Source organism: Cavia porcellus, unplaced genomic scaffold, assembly GCF_034190915.1.
Source record: "Cavia porcellus strain 051 isolate PalLab524CR breed Dunkin Hartley unplaced genomic scaffold, mCavPor4.1 scaffold_16, whole genome shotgun sequence".
NCBI classification, from domain to species: Eukaryota; Metazoa; Chordata; class Mammalia; order Rodentia; family Caviidae; genus Cavia; species Cavia porcellus.
In genome coordinates, this window is record NW_026947499.1 from 6,931,288 (window position 1) to 6,952,445 (window position 21,158).

General features: G+C 53.3%; 1 protein-coding gene across 5 annotated transcripts; it reads right to left on the minus strand.

The window, feature by feature from the left end:
* Positions 1–101: 101 nt before the first annotated feature.
* On the minus strand, positions 102–19,436 carry Kmt5a (lysine methyltransferase 5A). 5 transcript variants are annotated; one of them, XM_063225508.1, is made up of 8 exons: positions 19,327–19,436; positions 13,708–13,829; positions 12,504–12,660; positions 9,799–10,018; positions 9,402–9,489; positions 5,314–5,373; positions 3,324–3,514; positions 102–1,920 (listed from the first exon to the last, which is right to left on the minus strand). In XM_063225508.1, exons 1-8 carry the CDS (start codon positions 19,334–19,336, stop codon positions 1,710–1,712), a joined length of 1,059 nt encoding a protein of 352 aa, XP_063081578.1. In that variant the 5' UTR covers positions 19,337–19,436; the 3' UTR covers positions 102–1,709. The 5 variants fall into 5 exon arrangements, with proteins under 5 accessions (XP_063081578.1, XP_063081577.1, XP_023417769.1 ...); XM_063225507.1 differs by lacking the exon at positions 19,327–19,436 and adding an exon at positions 14,068–14,296; XM_023562001.2 differs by lacking the exon at positions 13,708–13,829 and having other exon boundaries at positions 19,327–19,345.
* Between the last annotated feature and the right edge of the window lie 1,722 nt (positions 19,437–21,158).

Sequence of the window (21,158 nt, forward strand, 5' to 3'; positions counted from 1 at the left end):
ATGTGAACCCTCACAGCCTAGCCACGTGGTGGTGTAAAACAGGAAATCAAATCCTGCCCCTTTTTCTACCTCTGCCTGGTAAAAACAGAGAAACACATAGGTGGCCTCGCCTGGCAATAAATATTTTAATTTTTGTTTCATTTTTATGATGACAAATTTTTTTCAAGTTTATTTCCTTTTTTGTTTGTCTGCTTAAATACAAAGCGAAACTGCAAACAGGTACAACTAAGACATCATCTCTCAAAAGGTTGCGCTCTGGTGGGGACAGGGCGGATCTTCCTGGGGCACTGGCCAGGCTGGGGCAGGGAAGACTCTCGCTAGCACCGGCGGGAGGGGGGGACCCGGGCCCCAAGGACCCTGGCATCCATAATCAGTCCCCCTGGGAGGGAGGCAACCACCTGCTCCTGACGGGCCCTCAAGGTGAGCCCTGAGCCTTGTCCATGTGCCTGCGTGGCTGGGCAGGGGTCTGGGCCCCACCTTAGCTCCTCTGTCCTTGTGGCAGGGACACCAGGCGGTCTAACACACGCGAGGCCCCGACAGCAGGTCTGGAACTCTCAACCCAGCGGTGCCGGGTGGGCAGGAGTGGGGAGTCATTTCTGGTCCCACTACAAAACTTTATTTTTTATTAGAATAGAGAACCATCTCAAGTCTCTTCTACAAAAACAAAACCCCAAACCCTAAAATTAAAACCAATAATGCAGCCACTTCACTCATTTCAAGACCTATATACAAGTTGTTTTCCTTTTTTTTTGAGACAGGGTCTCACTATGTAGTTCAGGCTGGCCTCGAACTCACTATGTAGCCCAGGCTGGCCTCAAACTTGGGGCAATCCTCCTGCCTCAGCCTCCCGAGTGCTGGGATTACAGGCATGCACCACCACGCCCGGCAAGTAAGTTGTTTTCTGTGGGCTTTTTTTTTTTCCTTTTTTCTTTTTTTAAAATTTTTTTTGTCCCATTTTTTATTTTATTTTATTATTATTATTATTTAAAATAAACTCAGTGTTCACATTTCTATAAAGAATGAACCCAGATTCGGGCAGCCCTGCCGGCCTCTAGCGTGAGTCTCTCCAGTGCTCTGGGAGACCCCGAAAAGCAGCAGTCTATGGAAGAGCAAGTTCATGCCTGGCCCATGCGCCTGGGCCTAGGAAGCTTTCAAGAAAGCAGAGGGGAAGACGAGCTTACTGCGAACCCTTCTTTTAAAAAAAGATTCATACGCTTCACGGTGAGCCTATTAGACATGAGAACAAGAGCTTGGAGACATCCCGGGCAGGCTGTGGGGGCAGCGCCTTGCCTGTCCTTGGGGGTGGGTTGGGGGGGGGTCCTGGCTCTGAGGCTGAGGCAGGAGGGTCTCGCCCAGCTTCCTAGTTCATGTTGGACTCTTTCCTCTAAAATCTGTGCCGAGTCTTTGACTGCATGCACGGAAGCACAAATGCTTGACTTGTATGCAAAAAAGGTACAAAATCAACTAGGATATAAAAGTTTTGGTAATATAAGGCCATCTGTTCAAGTCCACCTTGGAAACCTGTAACAGATATTTAAATACTACAGTGAAAAGGCATCTTAATATACTTTTTTTGTTTTTAAAAACATCTGATGTAATCTGCTAAGATTAAGTGTGTAAAAACAAAAACAAAAGAAAAAGAAAACACCCCATCTCCCCTGGAGGGCACTTTGTCCTTGAAGAGGGAGGGCGGCGAGTGGGCGCGATGGTCAATGCTTCAGCCACGGGTAGGCCTCGATGGACGCCTTGCTGCGGTCCCCGTAGTCGTACAGCAGCTCCTCCCCAGCCGCGATGTCCCGGGAAGCCACGAGGATGAGGTGCGGCACACCAGCAATGTCGTGCAGCTTGGTCTGGCAGTTCCCGCACTTGCTGTGGTTGATCAGCCGGCCCAGGCGGTTGGTTTCCCTCGTGGCATCCACGCTGCCGGGAAGGGGGGGCTCGACTGAGAAAGAGGCTCTGGGCCCAGCCAGGGTCACCTGGGCTCGGCCCAGGCGGGATGGACGATTTAGGGCCATTCCGGGCTTCTGCAGCCAGGTGTGGCAACCCAGGTCTGGCACCCCGGCACTTGAGAGGCTGAGACTGGAGGATCACCTAGGGTTTGAGGCCAGCCTGGGCTACATCACAATTCTATCGGGGCTGGGGATTTAGCTCAGCGGCATAAGCGCCTGCCTTGAAAGCAGGCAGTCGTGAGTTCGATCCCTGGTACCAATAAAAAGGAAAAAGCCAAAAAACAAACAAACAAACAAACAAAAAAAAAAAAAAAAAAACAATTCTATCTCAACCCACTCTCAACACCAAAAAGCTGTTTGTGAAGCTGGGTGTGGTGGTGATGGCCGTAATCCCAGCACTTGGGAGGCTGAGACAGGAAGATCACTGTGAGTTCCAGGCAAGCCTGAACTCACTGAGATCTTGTTTAAAAAAAAAGCAGCAGCTGTGTCTTTCAGAGAGGTCCTAGGTATCTGGGTGAGGGACTTGGAGACAGTGGGGTGGGTCCCAAGGGCTCTTTTGCCATCATGGTGCTGGGGATGGGGCCAGTGCCAGTGCTTCCTGGACACCAGGCAAGTGCTCTATCTCTGAGCCGGACCGCCAGCTCTTTTTTTGAGCCAACGTCTTGCTGACTCGCTAAGGTTGGCCTTGAACTTGAGATCCTTCTGCCTCCCGTATGGCTCAAAGGATCCCTTATGGAAGCACGAGAAACAATGGAGACTTTTATAAAATAAATAAAGCAGTTTCCACAGCTGTTCTCACCAAACACCAAACACCCTATGCCCTATCGGGGAGAGGCCAGGGGAGCTGCCGAGTGGGCTTCAATGTGACAAGTCCGCCCTGGGTGAACGGGCACCAGGGCAGCTCCAGCTCCAAACACCGGAAGAGCTGTGTCACAGCTTTGAGAAAGGGCAGCTTTGGGGCTCCCCAACCCTGCAGCTCATCCTCTCGGCTCTGGGGAAAAGCCATGCAACAGCAAATACACTTAGAAGCAGGGCTCAGCAGCACACCCCTATAAATCCCACCCTCGGGAAGCTGAGGCCACTGTGAGTTTAAGGCCAGCCTGGGCTACATAGCCAGACCTCATCTCCAAAAATAAAAACCACCTGGATCCCAGCACTCAAGAGGCTGAGGCAGGAGGATCTGCACTGATCCGAAATCAGTCTGGGCAGGGGATTTAGCTCAGGGGCACGAGTGCCTGCCTGGTAGGTGTAAGGTCATGAGTTCCATCCCCAGCACCTAAAAAAAGATCACCCAGGGTTACAATGAACTGCAGGGCCAGACCCTGTCTCAAAAAATAAACAAAAACCAAGCCAACCAAAACACCGTCCGCTTACCAGTAGGTCTTGCTGAGATACTGAAAGTAGTACATGTAGCAGCCCGTGGAGGGGTCCTGCGCGTACAGCGCCTCTCGCTTCTTGGCGTCGGTGATCTCGATGAGGTCCCCGTGGTACTCCACCACGAAGTCGCCCCGGGAGAACTGCTTGGTGGCGATCACGCCCCTGCCCTTGCCGTCGATGAGGTCAATCTGTCAGGAGGGGGTGAGAGTTGGTTTGCAGTGGTGACCAGAAGCCGGCAGGCACAGCAGCCCTCCGGGGGCCGAGACCCTCGCCACCTGCCCTGCCAGCCTTACCCAGGGGGCTCCACCAAAGTGAAGTCCACGGTCTTGTGTGCTGGAGGGGAGGGATTTTCTAAGTGCACACAATTGTTCGAGGTGTGAAGGGGAACCATGGGGAATGTTTAATTTGTTTTCTTTCTTTTTTGTTTTTTTGAGACAGGCTCTCACTGTGCAGTTCAGGCTGGCCTTGAGCTCACTTTGTAGCCCAGGCTGGTCTCAAACTCACGATGATCCTCCTGCCTCAGCCTCCTGAGTGCTGGGATTACAAGCATGCGCCACCAGACCCAGCTTAAGTTTTTTAAAATGTATTAAACTGAAATGTACACTGCCATGAATCCCTTCCTAAGGCCTCCCCTCACCTCAAACACAGTAGTCCCGTGGTTCCCGCCATTTGCTGAAGCGTATCCATAAGTGCTCTTTCCTGAGTCTGTAGTTGTGTCGTTGTGACTGCCGTATGCTCTGAATCCATTCAAAAGGTTTGTAATTCAAGGTCATTTTGACCTTCGGGAAGAGCCACAAGCTGCCCAGTGTCACATCCAGTGAGCAGGGCAGGTGAGCAAACACAGTGTCTCACAATGGTACCAGTGTGTTCTGTATTTTTTAAGTCATATTGTACAGCTATACAGGGAAGAACCACTTCTAGCACCACTTCAGAGAGGGCTTAGAACAAGAGGCTGGCACTCCATCCAACCCTCAAGGCACCTGCCTCATGTCAGGAAAACGCTGTCACATCAAACCCTCAGCAGAGCTGGAACGGGTGCTGCCCCATTTTGCAGATGAGGAAACTGAGGCTGAGAGAGGCTGAGCCATATGTCCAAAGCCACACAGCCAAGAAGTGGTGTGGCAGACATTCGGATCCATAATGCCCTATACTGTCTGGAGCAGTGCCAATATCTCCTTCATGTCACCATCCCTCACCAGTGTCTGTGACACATGGAACTGGACAGCAGTAACTGGAGGGGCCTAGGATGTAAGTTTGGGTTCCCATGGATTTGGTGCAGAGCCCGTGGCCACCTCACCCTGGAGTCAGGGCTCTTCCCTGTGCCACCTGGGCCACACATGTGTGCAACATGCCGAGTAGTCTGGGTTGCAGGTCGGGGAGCAGCAGAGTTAGATTTGGGACAGAATTCTGTTTCTCTTTGTACCCACACAGCACGTCACGTGAAGGGCACTGGACACAGCCAACCCCACAGCATGGGATCCCACTGACCGGAAATGGACAGAAGGGCACAGCCAGAGAGAGAGCGGGCAGACGGGGGCTGACAGAGCAGAGCAGCTGCTCCTGGTACAAGGCTCCCCCTGGGGAAGAATCAACTCATCTGGCATTAAGACAAGGGTAACGCTGCACCAAACTGCGAATATACTAAATATAAAATATAAAATCATAGCTGGGCATGGTGGCTCACTTCATTGATCCCAGCTCTTGGGAGGTAGGCTGAGGCAGGAGGATTCCAAGTTCAAGCCCAGCCTGGGCAATATAGCGAGACCCCCTATCTTGACATGAAAAACGCAGTGTGTGTTGGGGGTGCTTTCTGACCCCAGAACAATCCCCAGCACTGCAAAAATAAAGAATCAAGCAAACAAAATTTACATCTCCTTCAGTGACGTTTCCTCAAGCGTCTGGCTGGCTCTGGCAACCAGATAAGAGTCGAGTCCTGGGTGACCCCGAGACGCTTGGGCCACTCAGCGGCTGTGTCAGTGCCCCATACCTTCATGCCTTCCTCCTTCCCGCTCTCGATCAGCTCATCAATTCTTCTCCTTTCTTCTGACTGCATGGGGAGGAAAGAACAGAGCGGTATCAGCATCTACTCTTGCTTACCCTGCAGGACCCCAGGGCCGGTGAGGCTGGAGCTCCAAGCACCCCCTTTTCTCATCAGCCACCTGTCTTTAGCACCTGTTGCCTAGATTCAGAGCGCCCAGGTCAGGACACTGCGGAGGTCCTTGGGCTGGGTGGGGACTCCAGCCTGCCTCCAGGCAGTTCACAGAAACGGGGTGTAGTGCAGGCTTGACCCCCAGGGGGCGCTGCTGAGACGAATGGAACCGTGGCCACTTCCGGTTTCTTTTACTTCCTGTCTGTGCTTTTCGGCTGCAATATGCCACCTCATCACGGACAGCAACAGGAGTCACCGGACCATAAAATGCACTTATAACTTAGAAGCAAATCAGACCGCATGGATGGGCATGGTGGCGCATGCCCATAATCTCAGGACTGGGGAGGCTGAGGCAGGAGTATTACAAGTTAAGAGCCCAGCACTGGCCGTTTAGTGCCTTAGCAAGACCCCATCTAAAAAATCACCTGTGAGCTGGGCGTGGTGGCTCACGCCTGTCATCCCAGCACTCAGGAGGCTGAGGTGGGAGGATTGTTGTAAGTTCAAGACCTGTCTGCGCTACAAAGTGAGCTCAAGGCCAGCCTGAACTGCATAGCGAGACCCCCGTCTCAAAAAAAGACCAAAAAAAAAAAAAAAAAAAAAATCACCTATGGCAGATCAGAAGTCATATACACTTTAGGTGGGACACGTGCTCCTTTCCTTCCAGGACCTGCTTCATTGGTGTGTGCACTACACTTCCAACAGAAGCCACCAGCACAGATCAGAACGGAGGTTCCTCCCCTCCCAGCCCCCTCCTGTGGGGCCACCTCACCACACCCACCTCCAGTGGGAGCCTTCCCACTGGTGTGTTGGTGACCACAGGGACCACCTCTTACACACAGACCTCGCCTAACTGCCCAGGGCCCAGAGGCCTCACAGGGCCCCAAACCAGCACCACCCACACTGCAACATGGCAGATCCTGTGCTGTCGCTGGGATCTCTGCAGCAAACGGTCCCTTGGCCCCTAGGACAGTCTCTCCCTGCCTGCGCCGTCTCCCAGGCTTCTACTGACCCCCACTCCTCACCCAGCCACCAGAGGGCTCCTTTAAAAATCTGAGTCTGGTCACATCGCTTCGCGTGTTTACCGCACAGGGTCCCACACAGTGTTGGTTCCTCAGCTGTGATGCCAAGAGAAGCCGGGTAACAGGTCCAAGGGCACTCTGCACCATCTCTGCAACTCTTTCTAACAAATCTAAAACTATGAGATTAAAACCCATTTAGGCCAGACACGGCACACTATACCTCTATGCCTGCACTCTGGGAGGCTGAGTAGGAGAATCATAGGTCTAAGCCTCATCTGGAGAACTTGGGAAGATTGTCTCAAAAAAGGAGTGCAGATATAGCTCAGTGTGAAGGCCCTGGGAATCATCCCCAGTACTGTCCCCCAAAAATTAAAGAAAAAAAAAATGGTTTGCAATAGCTTTCCCACTACTACAGGGAGAAAATCCAGTCTGTCAGGTTTTGCAGGACCAAGACCCTGCCCCAGGGCCTTTGCACTGCCCTTTCCCCTGTAGCACCTCATCTCACATGACCCCCTTTCCCCCACTGCCATCTGTTTGGCTCACTTCTTCCTTCAGGGGTCTGCTCCAAAGCGACTTTGTCAGAGAAACTCCCCAGACTACTGGGCTAAAGGAGCCTCAGGCCCGCCATGGCAAGGTCCCAAGTCTTCTTATTTTATGTTGCTCATTGTGCCCTCGCTGGAACACAGACTCCCAGAGCACTGGGCCTGAGTGTCCTGTGGACTCCCCCAGCTAGGACAGCGGCCACCATGGCCAGAGCAGTGCCTTTTGCCTGCGTGATTCACCCTGAGTAATTGTAGGGCAGGAAAAGGCCAGCGAGTGGGGGCTTCAAGGTTGCAGCCACTGACAGCTGTGGGGGTGCTCTGGGCGTCCGGAGAGGAATTCTGGCAGCAGTCACGGTGGCCTCTGGGCAGCTAGCATGGCGGGGGACGCGGGGTAAAGAGGGCTTGGGAGCAGAGGATGAAAGCCAGAGCCCCCGGGGCTCCTGATGACCCAAGGTGGGATCAGCACAGGCCCCACCAGAGGCCCTGGGAGGTGTGCGCTGAGGAAGCAGCTGCTGCCCCAGGTGGTGGCCACAGCACAAAGTCCAGGGCCCAGGGCAAGTCTCCAGGCCCATCGGTTGGTATTTACTTATTCCCTTTGGGTTTTTGAGGCAGGATCTCCTTATGGCGTGCAGGCGGCCTTGAACTACAGCCCAGACCCTGCCTCCTGGCCTGGCCTGTACCCTGCACCCTGGATCCCAGGTTCTACACCCTGCCCCGCCCGGTCTTGGCACCTCTCATTCCGGTTTCACTCTTGCCCAGCCTCTCTGTGCCCTCCTACCCACTCTGAAGCCTAGACCCAGCCCAGCTCCTGCCGGCCCAGGAGGGCAGTGGCATCAGGACAAGCTCAGCCTGGGCCAAGGCTCAGCTGCTGCACCCTCGGGCTTTCTCTGTGCAGCCAGAGAATCCACGCCCTGCCAGTGCCAGCCACAGCGGCCTGCTGGCGGGCGAGCGCCAGGCCCACTGCCAGCACAAACAGAGGGGCACCGCGTGGCTTCTGCTTGGGGCTGGCTCTGGGTCAGCACCATGGCAAGTGGCCGGTGCTGCAGCCCCGGGCTTGGGGACACAAGCGCACACACGGTCCCCCTCTGGTTCCTCTGCTCTACGCTGGGCAGACCTACAGCACAGCCCACTTCTCTCCCAGGGCGGAGGAGGAGCTAACTCCCTGTCAGCAGGACAAACTGGCTTACTCTGCCTCGGAGCCCCCAGTGTACACTGCGCGGGCTGGGAGGAGCCCTGGCCCGGGCCTAGCCGCCTCTCACGCTGCAGTGCCGCCTGGGTGACCTCAGGCAGCCTCCTGCTGCCACTACTGGTGGACGTTTTCTAAGAGCCCGAGCCTGGCCAAACGACACTGCTTTCTCCTGAAACAGAGCCAAGGCTGCTCCCGGGTGGGGAAGAGGAATGGATGCCTCTCTCCTTTCCAAATAAAGTGCCACCGAGTAATAGAAAAAAGGAGCACGCCTGGATCTCTGCACCTAATGTGCAGCATTAGCACGAAGAGCCGAGGCGCTCACACTGCCCAGGCCGGTCTGCACCTCTCTGTGGGACAGCGATGCTGAGCATCCAGGGTGCAGTTGGGGCACAGGGAGGAGGGGCTGCTGGGAGGTCACACCTGCCTCGCCTGTCCGGGCACCAGGACAGAGAGGTGATAACCACACCCCACTGCATCAAGTACCCTGCCAGCCCTCCGCTCTGCCCTCCTGTCTGGGTGTCCACTGGTTCTGCAGGTTCCCAGATGGGAGGAAAGGCTGCCTGCAACCTCAGGAGGTGACCACACTGGAAGGCTGGGGGTGACAGTCCCGGTTCCTTGGCTGCTGTGTGCCAGGCTCCGGTCTATGTGTCCTACAAGTGTTAACCCTCACAACAGCCTCGCTCAGTTTCCAGACAGGGCAGTGGAGGTGCAGAAGGTCAGGGACACACCTGAGCTCCTCACACAGGCAAAGCTTCCCCCTTAGCACTCTCCCATTCTGCACTACCTCATGGAAACTTCCAGAAACGCTGAGGGTCATCTCGGCCACTGAATCCTAGGAAAGCCACTCTCCTGACAGCACCTGGCTTTCTGTGCCGTGGGCTACAGACTGCAAAACTCCTTCATGGGGGTGTTACGGCCAAGTCCCTCAGTGACCCCATCCAGACAAAAGAGCAGGCTGGGCGAGGTGGCAAATACCCCTCATCCCAACACGCAGGAGGATCCAAAGTGGGACCCAAGCATGGTCAAACTAAAAAGACACTGTCTCAGAATGTCACAGGGGCAAGGAATGTAGCCCAGGGTGAAGGCCTGGGTTCAGTCCCCTCCGAGATCTGCCCCAAGGCTCAGGCCCTGATACCCATCTGGGCTGGGGCCGATCCCACCCTCTGGGAGCTATACCTGCAGCTCGGCTTTGCTCTTCCTGGAGCTCCTCCGGACCGGGTAGAAGTCCGTGAGTTTGCGATTCTGCTGCGTTTTCCCTTGAGCTCTGGGGAGGGGAGGGGAAGGGAAGAGAGGAACATGGCTATCAGGACCGAAGCCACACTCCGCTCCTCGGGGGACAGCATGTGGAAACCGAGCCACTTAGGTGCCTTTGTGCCAGGGGGCCCAAGGGCACCTGCTCACCTGGACAAGGGGGCCTGAGAGACAGGGTGGGGGAGGCCTGGGCACTGGCACATGCCATGCCGAAACACTGACAAGCAATGGCACTGGGGTGCTGAGGGGGTCTGAGCCTTTGCAGGGACAGAGGCCAGGAACGTGGGGGCTGTGTGAAGAAGCGAGGCCGAGGGGTGCTTACTTTTTCCGAGGCGCCTGTTTGCCCTTGAGAGACTTCTTCAGGGCCTGCCTGGCGATGGCCACATTGGTAGAATCACAAGACGAGGCTGGAGTTTTTGGAGGTTCTGCTGCTTCAGGTTTTTGGTTTGGAAAATGGACCAGGGGACCTTTCCTGGCATCTTTGAGCTTCTGCTCCTCGGACTTCACGGCGCTTCGTATGGCGTTCGCAGCGTTTCTTTTGTCTGCGGCAGAGGGCAGGAGTGAGAGAGGGGCTCGTTCGCCAGCCTGCCTCTGGTCCGGGGACCGTCAGCAGCGTGGTAAGGCAGGCTGAGAAGAGCGCGTCCTGGCAGTGCTGGGCAGCCATGCCCTGGGTCTGAGTCACCACCCATGGCCAGCACAGTGCAAAGGCCTGGTTTGACTCTTTTTGGCATGTATCATGCTAGAGATGGAATTCAGGGCCACTCTAACACTGTACTATGTTCCTGTTTAGTTTTTATTTTCAGAAGGGGCTTTGCTAAGTTCCCCAAGCTGAACCCAAACGTGTGATCCTCCTGACAGCCTCCCAAAATTACAGGTGTAATTACCACGCCAGGCCTCACTTCTGATCCTTGTCAAGGCAATTTTCTCTTCAAACAAGGATGAAGCTGGCGTCTACAATGGTTCTCTGTACAGTGCCTGGCAGCCTGACGGCCCAGTGACAGCACAGTAAATGCTGTGACTGAGAACAGCCTTGAGCGGCAGCTCTGCCCAACTATTTGCTTTCATCTTTTTTAACGATTTACTTTTTTAAATATATAAATAACACGCTACTGATCGGAATGTAAAATGGCTCAGCCACTTTGGGAAAGTCTGGCAGGTCTTCAAAAACTTCAAAAACACTGGATTACCGTACGACCCAGCAATTCCACTCTTATGCATCTACTTGAGAGAATTAAAAACATCTGTCTGCACATGAATGTAGCGGCTTATACGTAACAGCCACACAGTGCAAACAGGCCAAATGCCCACCCACGGACGAAGAGTTAAACAGAACATGGATGACCCACACAGAGAGACGTTTCAGCAGTGAAAAGGAACACGCCGCTCACTGACACACACTGCGCATCACACTAAGTGCAAGAAGCCAGACACAAAAGCCATGCTAAGTGAACCATCTGTAGGAAATGTCCCCAACTATGAAGTGAGACACTGTCTCAAAAAACAAAAAAGGTCCCAGCAGGCAAAGCCAGAGAAAGGGCTTTAACGGCTGCTGGACTGTGAGGGCCAGGAAAGGCAAAGGGACTCCTAATGAGCTTTGGTACGTGATTTATAGCTCAATACACAGCAACAAATAATACATTAAAAGCATCCAGATCATCCTCCCCTTATGAGCTCTTAGGGGGACCAGGGGAAACTGAGGCCAGGAGGGCCGGTATAACCCAGAACACTGCCTGTGAGGTGAGCCTGTACAACAGCATGGCCAGTGCCTCCAAAATACATGCGACCCCAAATTCTAATCATAGCCATCTCATGACACTGTGACAAAAAGTAAGCTAGCTTGCATCCTCTGTTATCTTGGGAGACAATTTACATTCTCCCCCACTCCAGAATAGTGCGTGGCTGGCTGGCCCGCGCTTTAAAGCAGCCCTCTCCCCACACTTGAGTGGCAGGTACAGCATAATCGCAGGCCATGGTACTGGCATTCAGAGGGAGAAAGACTGGCATCTGCTGCCCGTCAAAAAGCCTTTCTGGGGGGGGTGGGGATTTAGCTCAGTGCCATAAGCACCTGCCTGGCAAGTGCGAAGTCACAAGTTCTATCCCTGATACATAAATAAATAAATAAATAAGCCTTTCTGTGTCCTCTCTGGAAGTGAGCTTCCAAAAAGCCCTGGGGTTGGGGGAGGCTCGTCTTTCCTGACTTACTTTTGAGCCAAGTGAGGCTCCCCAAAGAGTAGCAGTCTGCCTCGGCCTCTCCCTTCCAAGGGGCAGAGTTAAGATTGTGACCAAAGTGGTTCTGAGACCAATGGAAGTAGCACCGCCCAGTACCCTGGGGGGAAATCACACTGAGGGCAGCCAGCCCCTGCCCAAGGACTGCGTCCCTACCTCCCTGTCTCAGATCTGAGCTCTGCTAACATCAGTGCCTGTGACACTTGCCCTAGTAAAGACAAAGCTTCCTCCTACGGGAGCTGCTGGGAGCCCAAGGCTCTGCCCCTGTCAGGCGAGTTTTAATTAGACAGGAGCAAGGAGAACTGGGGGGAGCTTTGAAAGGAAATATTCAGATGAGAACAAGATCCTCAGAGGGTTCCATTTGTTTGCAGAGCCAGAGAGAATTTTCCATAACCATGTATTTTCTGGCTCAATTGTTTTTGGCGCTGGGCAGGGAGTGGGCGGGGAGGGGGTGTCAGAGAGCAAACCAGGGCCTCACGCATGCCCAGTCTCATGCATTTCCCATGTTCACACCACCACCACTGCACTTTCAGCATTCAAAAGCCTCACCAACTTCAGGGCAGGCGTGTCGGTTTGGCAACTTGGCAAAGCCAGGCCTGAAGAAGACACTAAGCTTACAAAAGCACGGAGAAGCCGTAAGACCGACAGGACAGATAGCCTGCTACTGGCTACTCTTTGGCCTCTTTTGCTCTAGCTTATAGCAAACACAGCTCAAATCTCTCTAATGTAATGTGTCTATACATGTTCTTTAGGAAGACAAAGGCTCCAGCTGGGGTCTGCAGGGCCCCGTACCAGGCTTACCTTCTCGTTTCCTGTAGATCCCGGCTAATGGTTTCCCCTGGCATTTGACTTCATGATGTGCAACTGAGTTCTCTTCCTGAAGGGGGGAACGCATTCCAGAGCATTTGTTTGGGCTCATGTAGGAATAGATCTTTGACTGCCCGGCAAATACGTTCTCCTAGAAAGACAAAGGCGTATTTTGAAAATCTGAAAACAAAGATCCAGAGCATTTTAAAGGGAGCTAGGGCAAAATTCAGACTACAGTGACATCATCTCTCAAGGAAGAAGCCACCAGAGGAAGCCAGTCCAGGATCTCAGGGGAGCACTGGCAAGTTAAGGCTCCCTAGGGTTCAAATCAAACACTTCTTAATCCCAGTGAGCTCTGATGCCTGTCACCTAGGGGACATCTGGCCAGCAGGAGAACCATGTGTGCCCGCCTATCCCCTTTGGGTAACCTACCAGCAGCAGGGGGAGGCTGGAATGACCCAGGAAAGATTGGGAATCCACAGGGCCGGCTGGGTCAGGCTGAATTAAGCCCTCCCTGGCCGAGCAGCAGCAACTCTTAGCACAGAAACAGGGCTGTGGAAATCTGATTAACCAGGGCTCCTGAGGTCAGCTGGGAGGGCTTATCAGTACTGAGCCCTCAGGAAGCCCAGTGCAGCCCTAGCCCCTCTCCGGGATCACCGAGCCCAGAGGCCTTCTAATGGCAGAGGCTAGGGTGGTCACTCTCTCGCAAGCCACGCCTTGCCTTTACTAGCTGTGGACAGCCATGGGCGGTACTGGTCACTGCTGATGTCTCTGAGTGTGGGATCTGTCCCCAAGAGAGCACAGGCCATCCCAGTGGAGGACAGCTTCCCCAGAAACACTGCAGGGCCCTGCTGCCAGGCAAGCCATTAAACACCAGGTCAGCGACCGGGTGGCCTCGCCAAGCGACCCCAGCGGGACCCGCACACCCTGGGAACGCAGCCACCTCCGGGGACTCTGGGTCTCCGGGAGCACAAACGCCATCAAGGAGCAGTGAAACTTTTCTGAGGTCAAACACTGCCTGCCAAGGCTCTGGCGGAACCAGTGTGGCCGCCACTCCCAGCCAGGCAGCGGAAAAGGAAGCAGTCGGGCCAGCCCGGCGCCCCTGGGCGGCGCGGCTGCGGGCACGGGCGGGGGCCAGGAGCCCACGCGCCCGGCGGGAGGGCGGGCGTCGCTGGGGGCGGGGAGGGAGCCTGCTTACCCCGTCGGTGCGGGGCCTCCCCGGGCCCCTCCGCTCCACCATCTCCGGGCCCGGGGCCGTCGCTGCCACCGCCGCCGCCGCCGCCGCCGCCTCCACCGCGCGGGGCTTGGACATCTTCCTGCCTGGAGAGGGGGACCCGGGGGAAGCGGGGGAGGGGGCGCTCAGGGCGCGGCGGGGCGGGGAGCGGGGCCGCCCGGGCCGGGCGCCGCGGTGGCGCTTCCCGCCGCAGCCATGTTTCGAGGGCCCGGCGGCGGAGGGCCGGCCGGGGCGGGCCTGGGTCCGCGTCGTCCCCCCGCCGGCCGGGCCGGCCAGGCCCCGCGCGCCGCCCGCCCCCCGCGCGGCCGGGCCCGACACACCCACCTGCAGCCCGGCCGGGCCCATGGCGGCGCGCCCCGCCACCTCGCCCTCGCCGCCTCCGCCGCGGCCCGGCCACCAGCGCTGTCGCTGCCGCTGCCGCTGCTGCTGCCGCCGCCACCAGCGCCGCCGCGGCGCACCGGGGAAGGGCCGGCGGCGCCCCATGGCGCCCCCTTCCCCCATGGCGAGCGAGGCCCGGCCGGCACCGCGCGCCGCGGCAGCCCCGGCCGCCCCGAGCGAGGGACGCAGGAGGGAGGGATCGAGGGACGGAGGGAGGGCTCGGAGGAGGAGAAGGAAGAGGAGGAGGCGGCGCCGGCTCGGGGAGGGGCCAAGCGGCGCGGCGAATCCCGGCTCGGGCGCGCCCCCTCGCACGCGAGCTCAGCCACTCGGCGCGCACCGCGGGGGAAACGCGACTGTGACGGCCAGGCTCCAGCGGCCGAGCGCCTTCTCTCGCGGGCGCAGCGGGTATTCTGGGAGCCCGATCCGTGCCAGGAGAAGTCAGTATCGCTGAGCGCGACAGGCAGGGCGGGGGAAGGGCGCGGGGAGGAGGGCGCAGGTGGTGAGCTACGGATGCAAGCGCGGGCCGGCGTAAAACTCCCCGGGAGCCCCAGGGGTCCACTTATGCCCGCTCTCCAGCCCAAGATAGGGATTTAGGTTTTCAGAGATATACAAGGGCTGCATCCACGACGCCAGAACCTGGAAAGGATGGGACTAAGGTGTCTAACCTAGGCAGTCTGTACTTGGCCGGTAGAAGGCCCCGTGCGGACAGCGCCCCTGGGCAAGCGATGATAAATGGGCTAGGCGCCTGTACTGCATATGTTATCATTTAAACCTCCCAACAGCCTGTGGAGGGTAAACACCTTAAGTCTTCGCTACGGATGGGGAAATTGAGGCTCAGAGAAGTAAAAAGCCTGGGTCAGTTCTCACAACAAGTGGTGAGTAGACTTCGGCCGAGGGTGAAAAAGCTCAGCCCTTACCTTCTCCGTTGCAGAGGAGGCAACTGAGGGTGGGAAGAGCATCTGGTGCTGCAGAAGGGTATAGCAGGTGGCCTTGTGCCCTCCCCAGTCCCCATGACAAAATGCCCACGGTAGGCAGGATTCTACAGCAGCTGTTAGGCCTTGTGGGCCCTCAGCCAAAGATGCACTGAATTTGTGCAAAGTCATAGATGCGAAAGAGACACTTGAGATCGGCCAGCTCCTGCTGCCTATGTCTCTCCACAGCTACCCCCTTTTTGACTACAGCCACACCACTTCCCCAATCTGACCCTCAGCTTCCTTATGGGTAAAAACCAAGAACCCTGTGTTCCATCCTCTACCTGGGCACCTTCCAACATCTGCAAATAAACGAGTGGCTCCCGCTGACGCTGGCCTCCCATTAGAAGCCGTAAGACTGAGTGGGACTAAAGAGACAGGAGACCACTCAGGGTGTCACCTCCCAGTGAACAGTTCATGGCTTCAAATCCTTCAAGGCAGCCTCCCCGCTCCCAACCACTAAGTCCAGGATGTAGGTAAGGCAGCTCATGCCCTTTGAAGATCCTAACACACTTAAGCACCAGAGACTACCAGGATGATAAAGAGGATTTCAAAGTGACACTCTGAGCCAGTCTGGTGTGCTCCTGTAATCTCAGCACTCAGGAACCTGAGGCAGGAAGATAGTTACAAATTGGAGGCAAGCCTGGGCTATATAATTTAAGGCCAGCTTAGACTAAAAGTAAGACCCTGTCTCAACCTCCCCTCCTAGACCCCACCCAAAAAAGCAAGACTTTGACATTGAGGTTCAGCTACTTTGAAGTGTCTCTACATCAGCAGAGCAGAAAACTGTTACAGTATCCCAAAGAGGTAAATGCAAATCATTCAGTTTAAGTTTTGAAAATCTTCCCTTCCTTTGTGCATATTTATAGGTATATAACAAATGTACCTATCAACAGAAATATAGGATTTTACACAAATACAATTCTACAGCAATATCACTAATAACTGACACTTACTGAATGTTTATAATGTGTTAGTTCCTATCATATTGCATTATTTAAATTTCCCAACAATTTATGAGAAGTTGCCATTATTCCTGTTTCACAGATGTGGAAATCAAGGTTCAGACCAGATGAATCACTGGTAGAAAGCAAAGAAGCTGGGTGAGATTTGAACCCAGTTCCACTATATAAGCATAGTTTACCATAAATGATATATATTGTGCCAGGCATGGTGGTGGATACCTGTAACCTCAATACTTACAAGGCTGAGGCAAGAGCATCACCATGAATGAGTTCAAGGCCATATTAGGCTATATATTAAGTTCAAGGTCAGCCTGGACTACCTAGCAAGACTCTGTCTCAAAAAAAAAAAAATGCGTATTGCTTGTGTTAAATTCAAACCCTAACATATTAATACATTTATTCACTCTATAAACATTTATAAAATACCTATTTTTCTTCTTGTCTTTTGAGACAGGGTCTCTCTATGCAGTTCAGGTGGGCCTTGAGCTCACTTTGTAGCCCAAGCTGGTCTTGAACTTGCAACAATCCTCCTGCCTCAGCCTCCCGAGTGCTGGGATTACAGGAGTATACCACCACACCTTTTTGAATACCTATTTTGTTCCAGATCTTGTGCTAAGGACACAGCAGTAAACATAAAGGCAGATGGAGCCTTGTGAGGCCAGGGGGTCAGCAGGACTTTGGAGGCCATGACAACTGTAGATTTAATCCTTGGAGTGATAGGGAAGCTGGGGATGGAGAGAGCAGTGAAGATGATATGATAAAAATCTGGGTTTTGGGGGATCATCAAAGCTGTGAAGGGATAATAAACTACAAACAGTAAAAATGGGAGGGGCTGGGGATTTAGCTCAGCGGCATACTGCGCCTGCCTTGCAAGCAGGCAGTCGTGAGATCAATCCCCAGTACCGATAAAAAGGAAAAAGACAAAAAAAAAAAGAGAGAGAGAGAGAGAAAAATGGGAGAGAGAACAATTCAAAGGGAATTATTTGGTAATGGCAGAAAGAGACGGACAAATAGATGGAATGAGCCTTCCCAAACTAACATACTTGGTGTTATAAATATCCACATGACTATAAAATTTCAGTTGCCTGGTATCTGAAGATCATTAGCAGGACCAGGGATTTAGCTCAGTGGCACAAGTACCTGTCAGGCAAGAGTGACAGGTACCATCGATCCCTGGTACAAAAAAAAAAAAAGATGAAGATCATTAGCAGGATCCAGGGGACTGTCAGAGTGAACTGCTTAATATCCTGTAAATGATTTAGTATTTATATTTCTCAATATTCAATTTAATTGTTTACAAGAATAGTGCAGTAACTGGTGTGGTAGCACTTGATTATAATCCCAGCATTCAGGAGGCTGAGGCAGGAGAATGGTCACTCTGAACTACATAGCAAGACCCTGTCTCCAAAAAAAAAACCACCCTAAGAAACTATAGTATGATAGGTAACTCTATGAATCTGGGGTCAAATGATAGTGAAGATCATGAACCACTAACTACAAAGATGACTTGTAAGCCTACTATGATAATGATAGAAGCTGAAGACTTTCACCTTCACTGTGGTTAAACAAAGGAGGTAAAACAAGGCAAAGAATAAATGGCTACTCTGTTGCTGTTGTTTTTTTGTTTTTTGTTTTTTGTTTTGGTACTGAAAAACCCAGCTCAGGACCTTCTGCTTGCCAGGCAGGTGTTGTGTGACTGAGCTATATCCCCAGCCCAGTATGGCTACTCTGGACAATGACTTTGGACTTCAGCTTCCACCTCTGAAAAATGGGAATAACAATTTGTAAAAATTGACTAAGATAATAAATTGCCTGGCCTGCAAAGGCAATTATTAAATGCCCATATTTTAAGTATTTCAATGATAGATGGCTAGCTTTTCCCCCCATAGATTAATTTAAGCAAGTTTTTAAAAAAATGTACTACTAGGGGCTGGGGATTTAGCTCAGCAGCATAAGCGTCTGCCTTCTAAGCAGGCAGTCGTTAGTTCGATCCCTGGTACTGATAAAAAGGAAAAAGACAAAAAAAAAAGTACTACTGTTAAAACAGGTAGTGTAGATGGTTTTGCAATGATGGTAAAAATGAACCAAGGAATCATAGTTTTACTAAGACTTGTTGGATGATTAGATAAATATACTCTTAACGCTTAACACTTTCCTAAAGAAAAATATTAGTCTTAATTTTCTCTGTGAATTGGGTTATGAAGCTCTTTTAACCTGAATTCACTATGCCTCATTTCTTCACCAGAATCTGGGGAACTCTTGTCCCCAAAGACCATACTGGACTGTTGGGAGAACAAATGATGCAATTGGTTGTAGGGCCTGCAAACAAAGAGGCCCAATAAATATTCGCTGAATGCATCATGATTTCATTCATTATTACTGCTATAGAGAGCTTACTGCATTGAGGCAAGTTCCTACTAGCATGTGGTACCTTGGCATTTCAAGCAAAATGTAATGCTCCAACTTACATTTTTTAAAAAATGGTAATGCTACTCCACTATCACGCTTAAGTTTTTGGCCCTTTAGTGCAGAGACACAGCGGCTGGAAATGACCAAGCGGCTGGAAATTTCTTTGCCGCATAATGTGGGCTTCGCGATCCTGACTGCAAACTATGCAAAGAGAGACTTCAGGCGGGGACATCTCTTGCCCCACGGTACACCCTACCCACGCCATCGCCCGTGGGCTGGAGTCCTAACCCGATCGGGCAAAGGGAACCCCGGGAAATGCCGCGGGGCCCGTGTCATCCAAAGTGGGCCAGTGGGGCCTGGCCTCACCCCGCGGCGCAGAGCTGACTCAGGCCGTGGGGGCAGGAAGGTGCCTCGGCGGCACTTACGCCAACTCCAACACGCTCCCCAAGATGTAGGTTACCAATCTACTCCCTGGCCTCGCGGTGACCTCCAGGAGAGAGCACTAGGGTGGGCGAAGCCCCGCTCCCCCTTCTCCTGTCATTAACAACCTTTCCCTGGAGGTGTCCTGAGCTATAGTTTGCAGTGAGCTCTGACATATGGATCCGCTACCTCTGGAAGAGACAGCGGCAGCGGGCGTCCACACTTCAGAGAGGGGAAATAAAGGCGCAGCAGGGGGAAGGGCCTCCGGGGTCCTCGGAAGCAGGAGTTGGGGGGCAGACAAGGGTCCGCGGGCGCCTCCTCCCCCGCCGCGGGGTGCCCACACTCCACCCGCGGGAGGGTGCCTCCCGCCGCCGTTCCTGGCTTGCTCCAGGGCCAACCCCCACCCGGCCACCCCAAGCGCTGACCAACTCGGCAGATACCTCTCGCCATAGCCGGGCTCTGTCACCGCCTGGGATCTCCCGGGAAACCTAGCTTTCGAAAAAAGTTGCAACAACTGTAGCCAACTGCTCCGCCGGGCTGCACTTGCTTGTCCTGATTGGCGCCACTGCCCGCCTCTCCGCAGGCTGCGGGTCGTGATAGGTGAACTCGCAGACACAGCCCGCCCTCCTCCCCGCCTCCCCGGCCTGGGCGGGGCCAGCGGCCTCACTTTCTACAAACGCTTTCGGGACAGGTCTCCACTGAGGAGGTGGGAGGGGGTTTAAATTTATGGGACTCCTGGTGTTGATTGGCTGAGGTGAATGACACCCGCGCTACCATTGGGTGGCCGTAAGCTCCTCCCTCTCATTGGTGTTGAAGCTCCGCCTTTGATGTTTTAATCCCGCGCCGGTGGCCAGGGCTCAGTAAAGACCTGATATGGGACTTCCGGTATTTCTGGAGTTTGACCGGAACTCGACCTTTGACCCCGGGGAACCTAGGTCACCCAGCTGTTGGGCATCTTTAACACGAAGACGTCTCTCCCAGTTTGGTCCATTCATTCTAAGTTTGAAAGGTTTATTCAGAGTCTGTTCTTGTAGTATCTGAGTCCTGCCAGGTAGAACTAGTCAGCAGGTCGGCTTCCTAGGAAGTCGCAGATCCTATCCTTACATACCCATCCGTTTTACAGACAGAGTGGCAGAACAGATAGGTGACTTACTTGTTGCCCAAGATCACCTGGTGGTTTAACTGCAGGGCCAAATCAGTATCCTGACAGTGTACTCTTCTAGATAGTGAGGTTGGGAGCCCCAGTCACCAGGTGTCCAGAGAAGCCCAGGCGCTGTGGGCATTCATTTCTCTAGAATCAGGGCAGGCATCCAGTTTTGCTCTTCTCTGAGGTGCCCTTCCTGGAGCTGTGGGGGAGAGGTCCCTTGTATTCCCTTTTTTTTGGTCCCTAAGAACATTTTGGGTACTGGGTCACCACCAGCACTACTATCAAGGACCCTCCCATTGCACCAAGGAAGCAGAAAAGCAAGTTGGAGTGCTATGGCACTTTGGGGGTGCAGCTCAGTAGCGGAGTGTGTGCCTGAGGTGCGGGAGGCTCTGGGTTTCCATCCCAAGCTCCACAAAGGCAGACAAAGTTTGGGAAAACACCCTCAAGTGGCAGGGCGTGGGTGTGCACACTTGGAATCCCAGCACTGGAGGACTCTGAGACATGAGGATCAATTTGAATTTGTGGCCAGCCTGGGCTACATAGTGAGTTCCAAGGCAGCCTGCACTACAAAGAGAGACCCTGTCTCAAAAGAAACCAAACAGCTACTGGGAAAAGCAGAAAGTGACACTTTTGTCATGACTTTGCTATGTGCTCTTTGGCATAGCATTTTATTTCACTGGTCCTCAATTTCCCTGGCTGTCAAATGATAGAATTGGTCTGTGATCTCCAAGCTGCCTTCTACCTTCCATTAATATGTAGAAGTTTACATACACACGCACACACACACACACACACACACACACACACACACACAGGCCAGGCATGATGGCACATGCCTATAATCTCAGCATTTGGGAGGCTGAGGCATGAGGATTGCTGCAAGTTTGAGACTAGCCTGGGCTACAAAGTGAACTCAAGGCTAGTATGAACTGCAAAGCAAGAGCCTGTCTCAAAAAGACCCAAAATCAATGAATAAATAAATGAATAAAGAGAGGTTTTTGCTCTAAAACTCATTAATTCAACATTTGTTGAAAAGTAATAAATATTAGGATTGTTTTGGTCTCCAAAGGACACAGTTCATCTTTCCAAACAAAGAGACCAACTACACACATGTGGTAGCTCTTC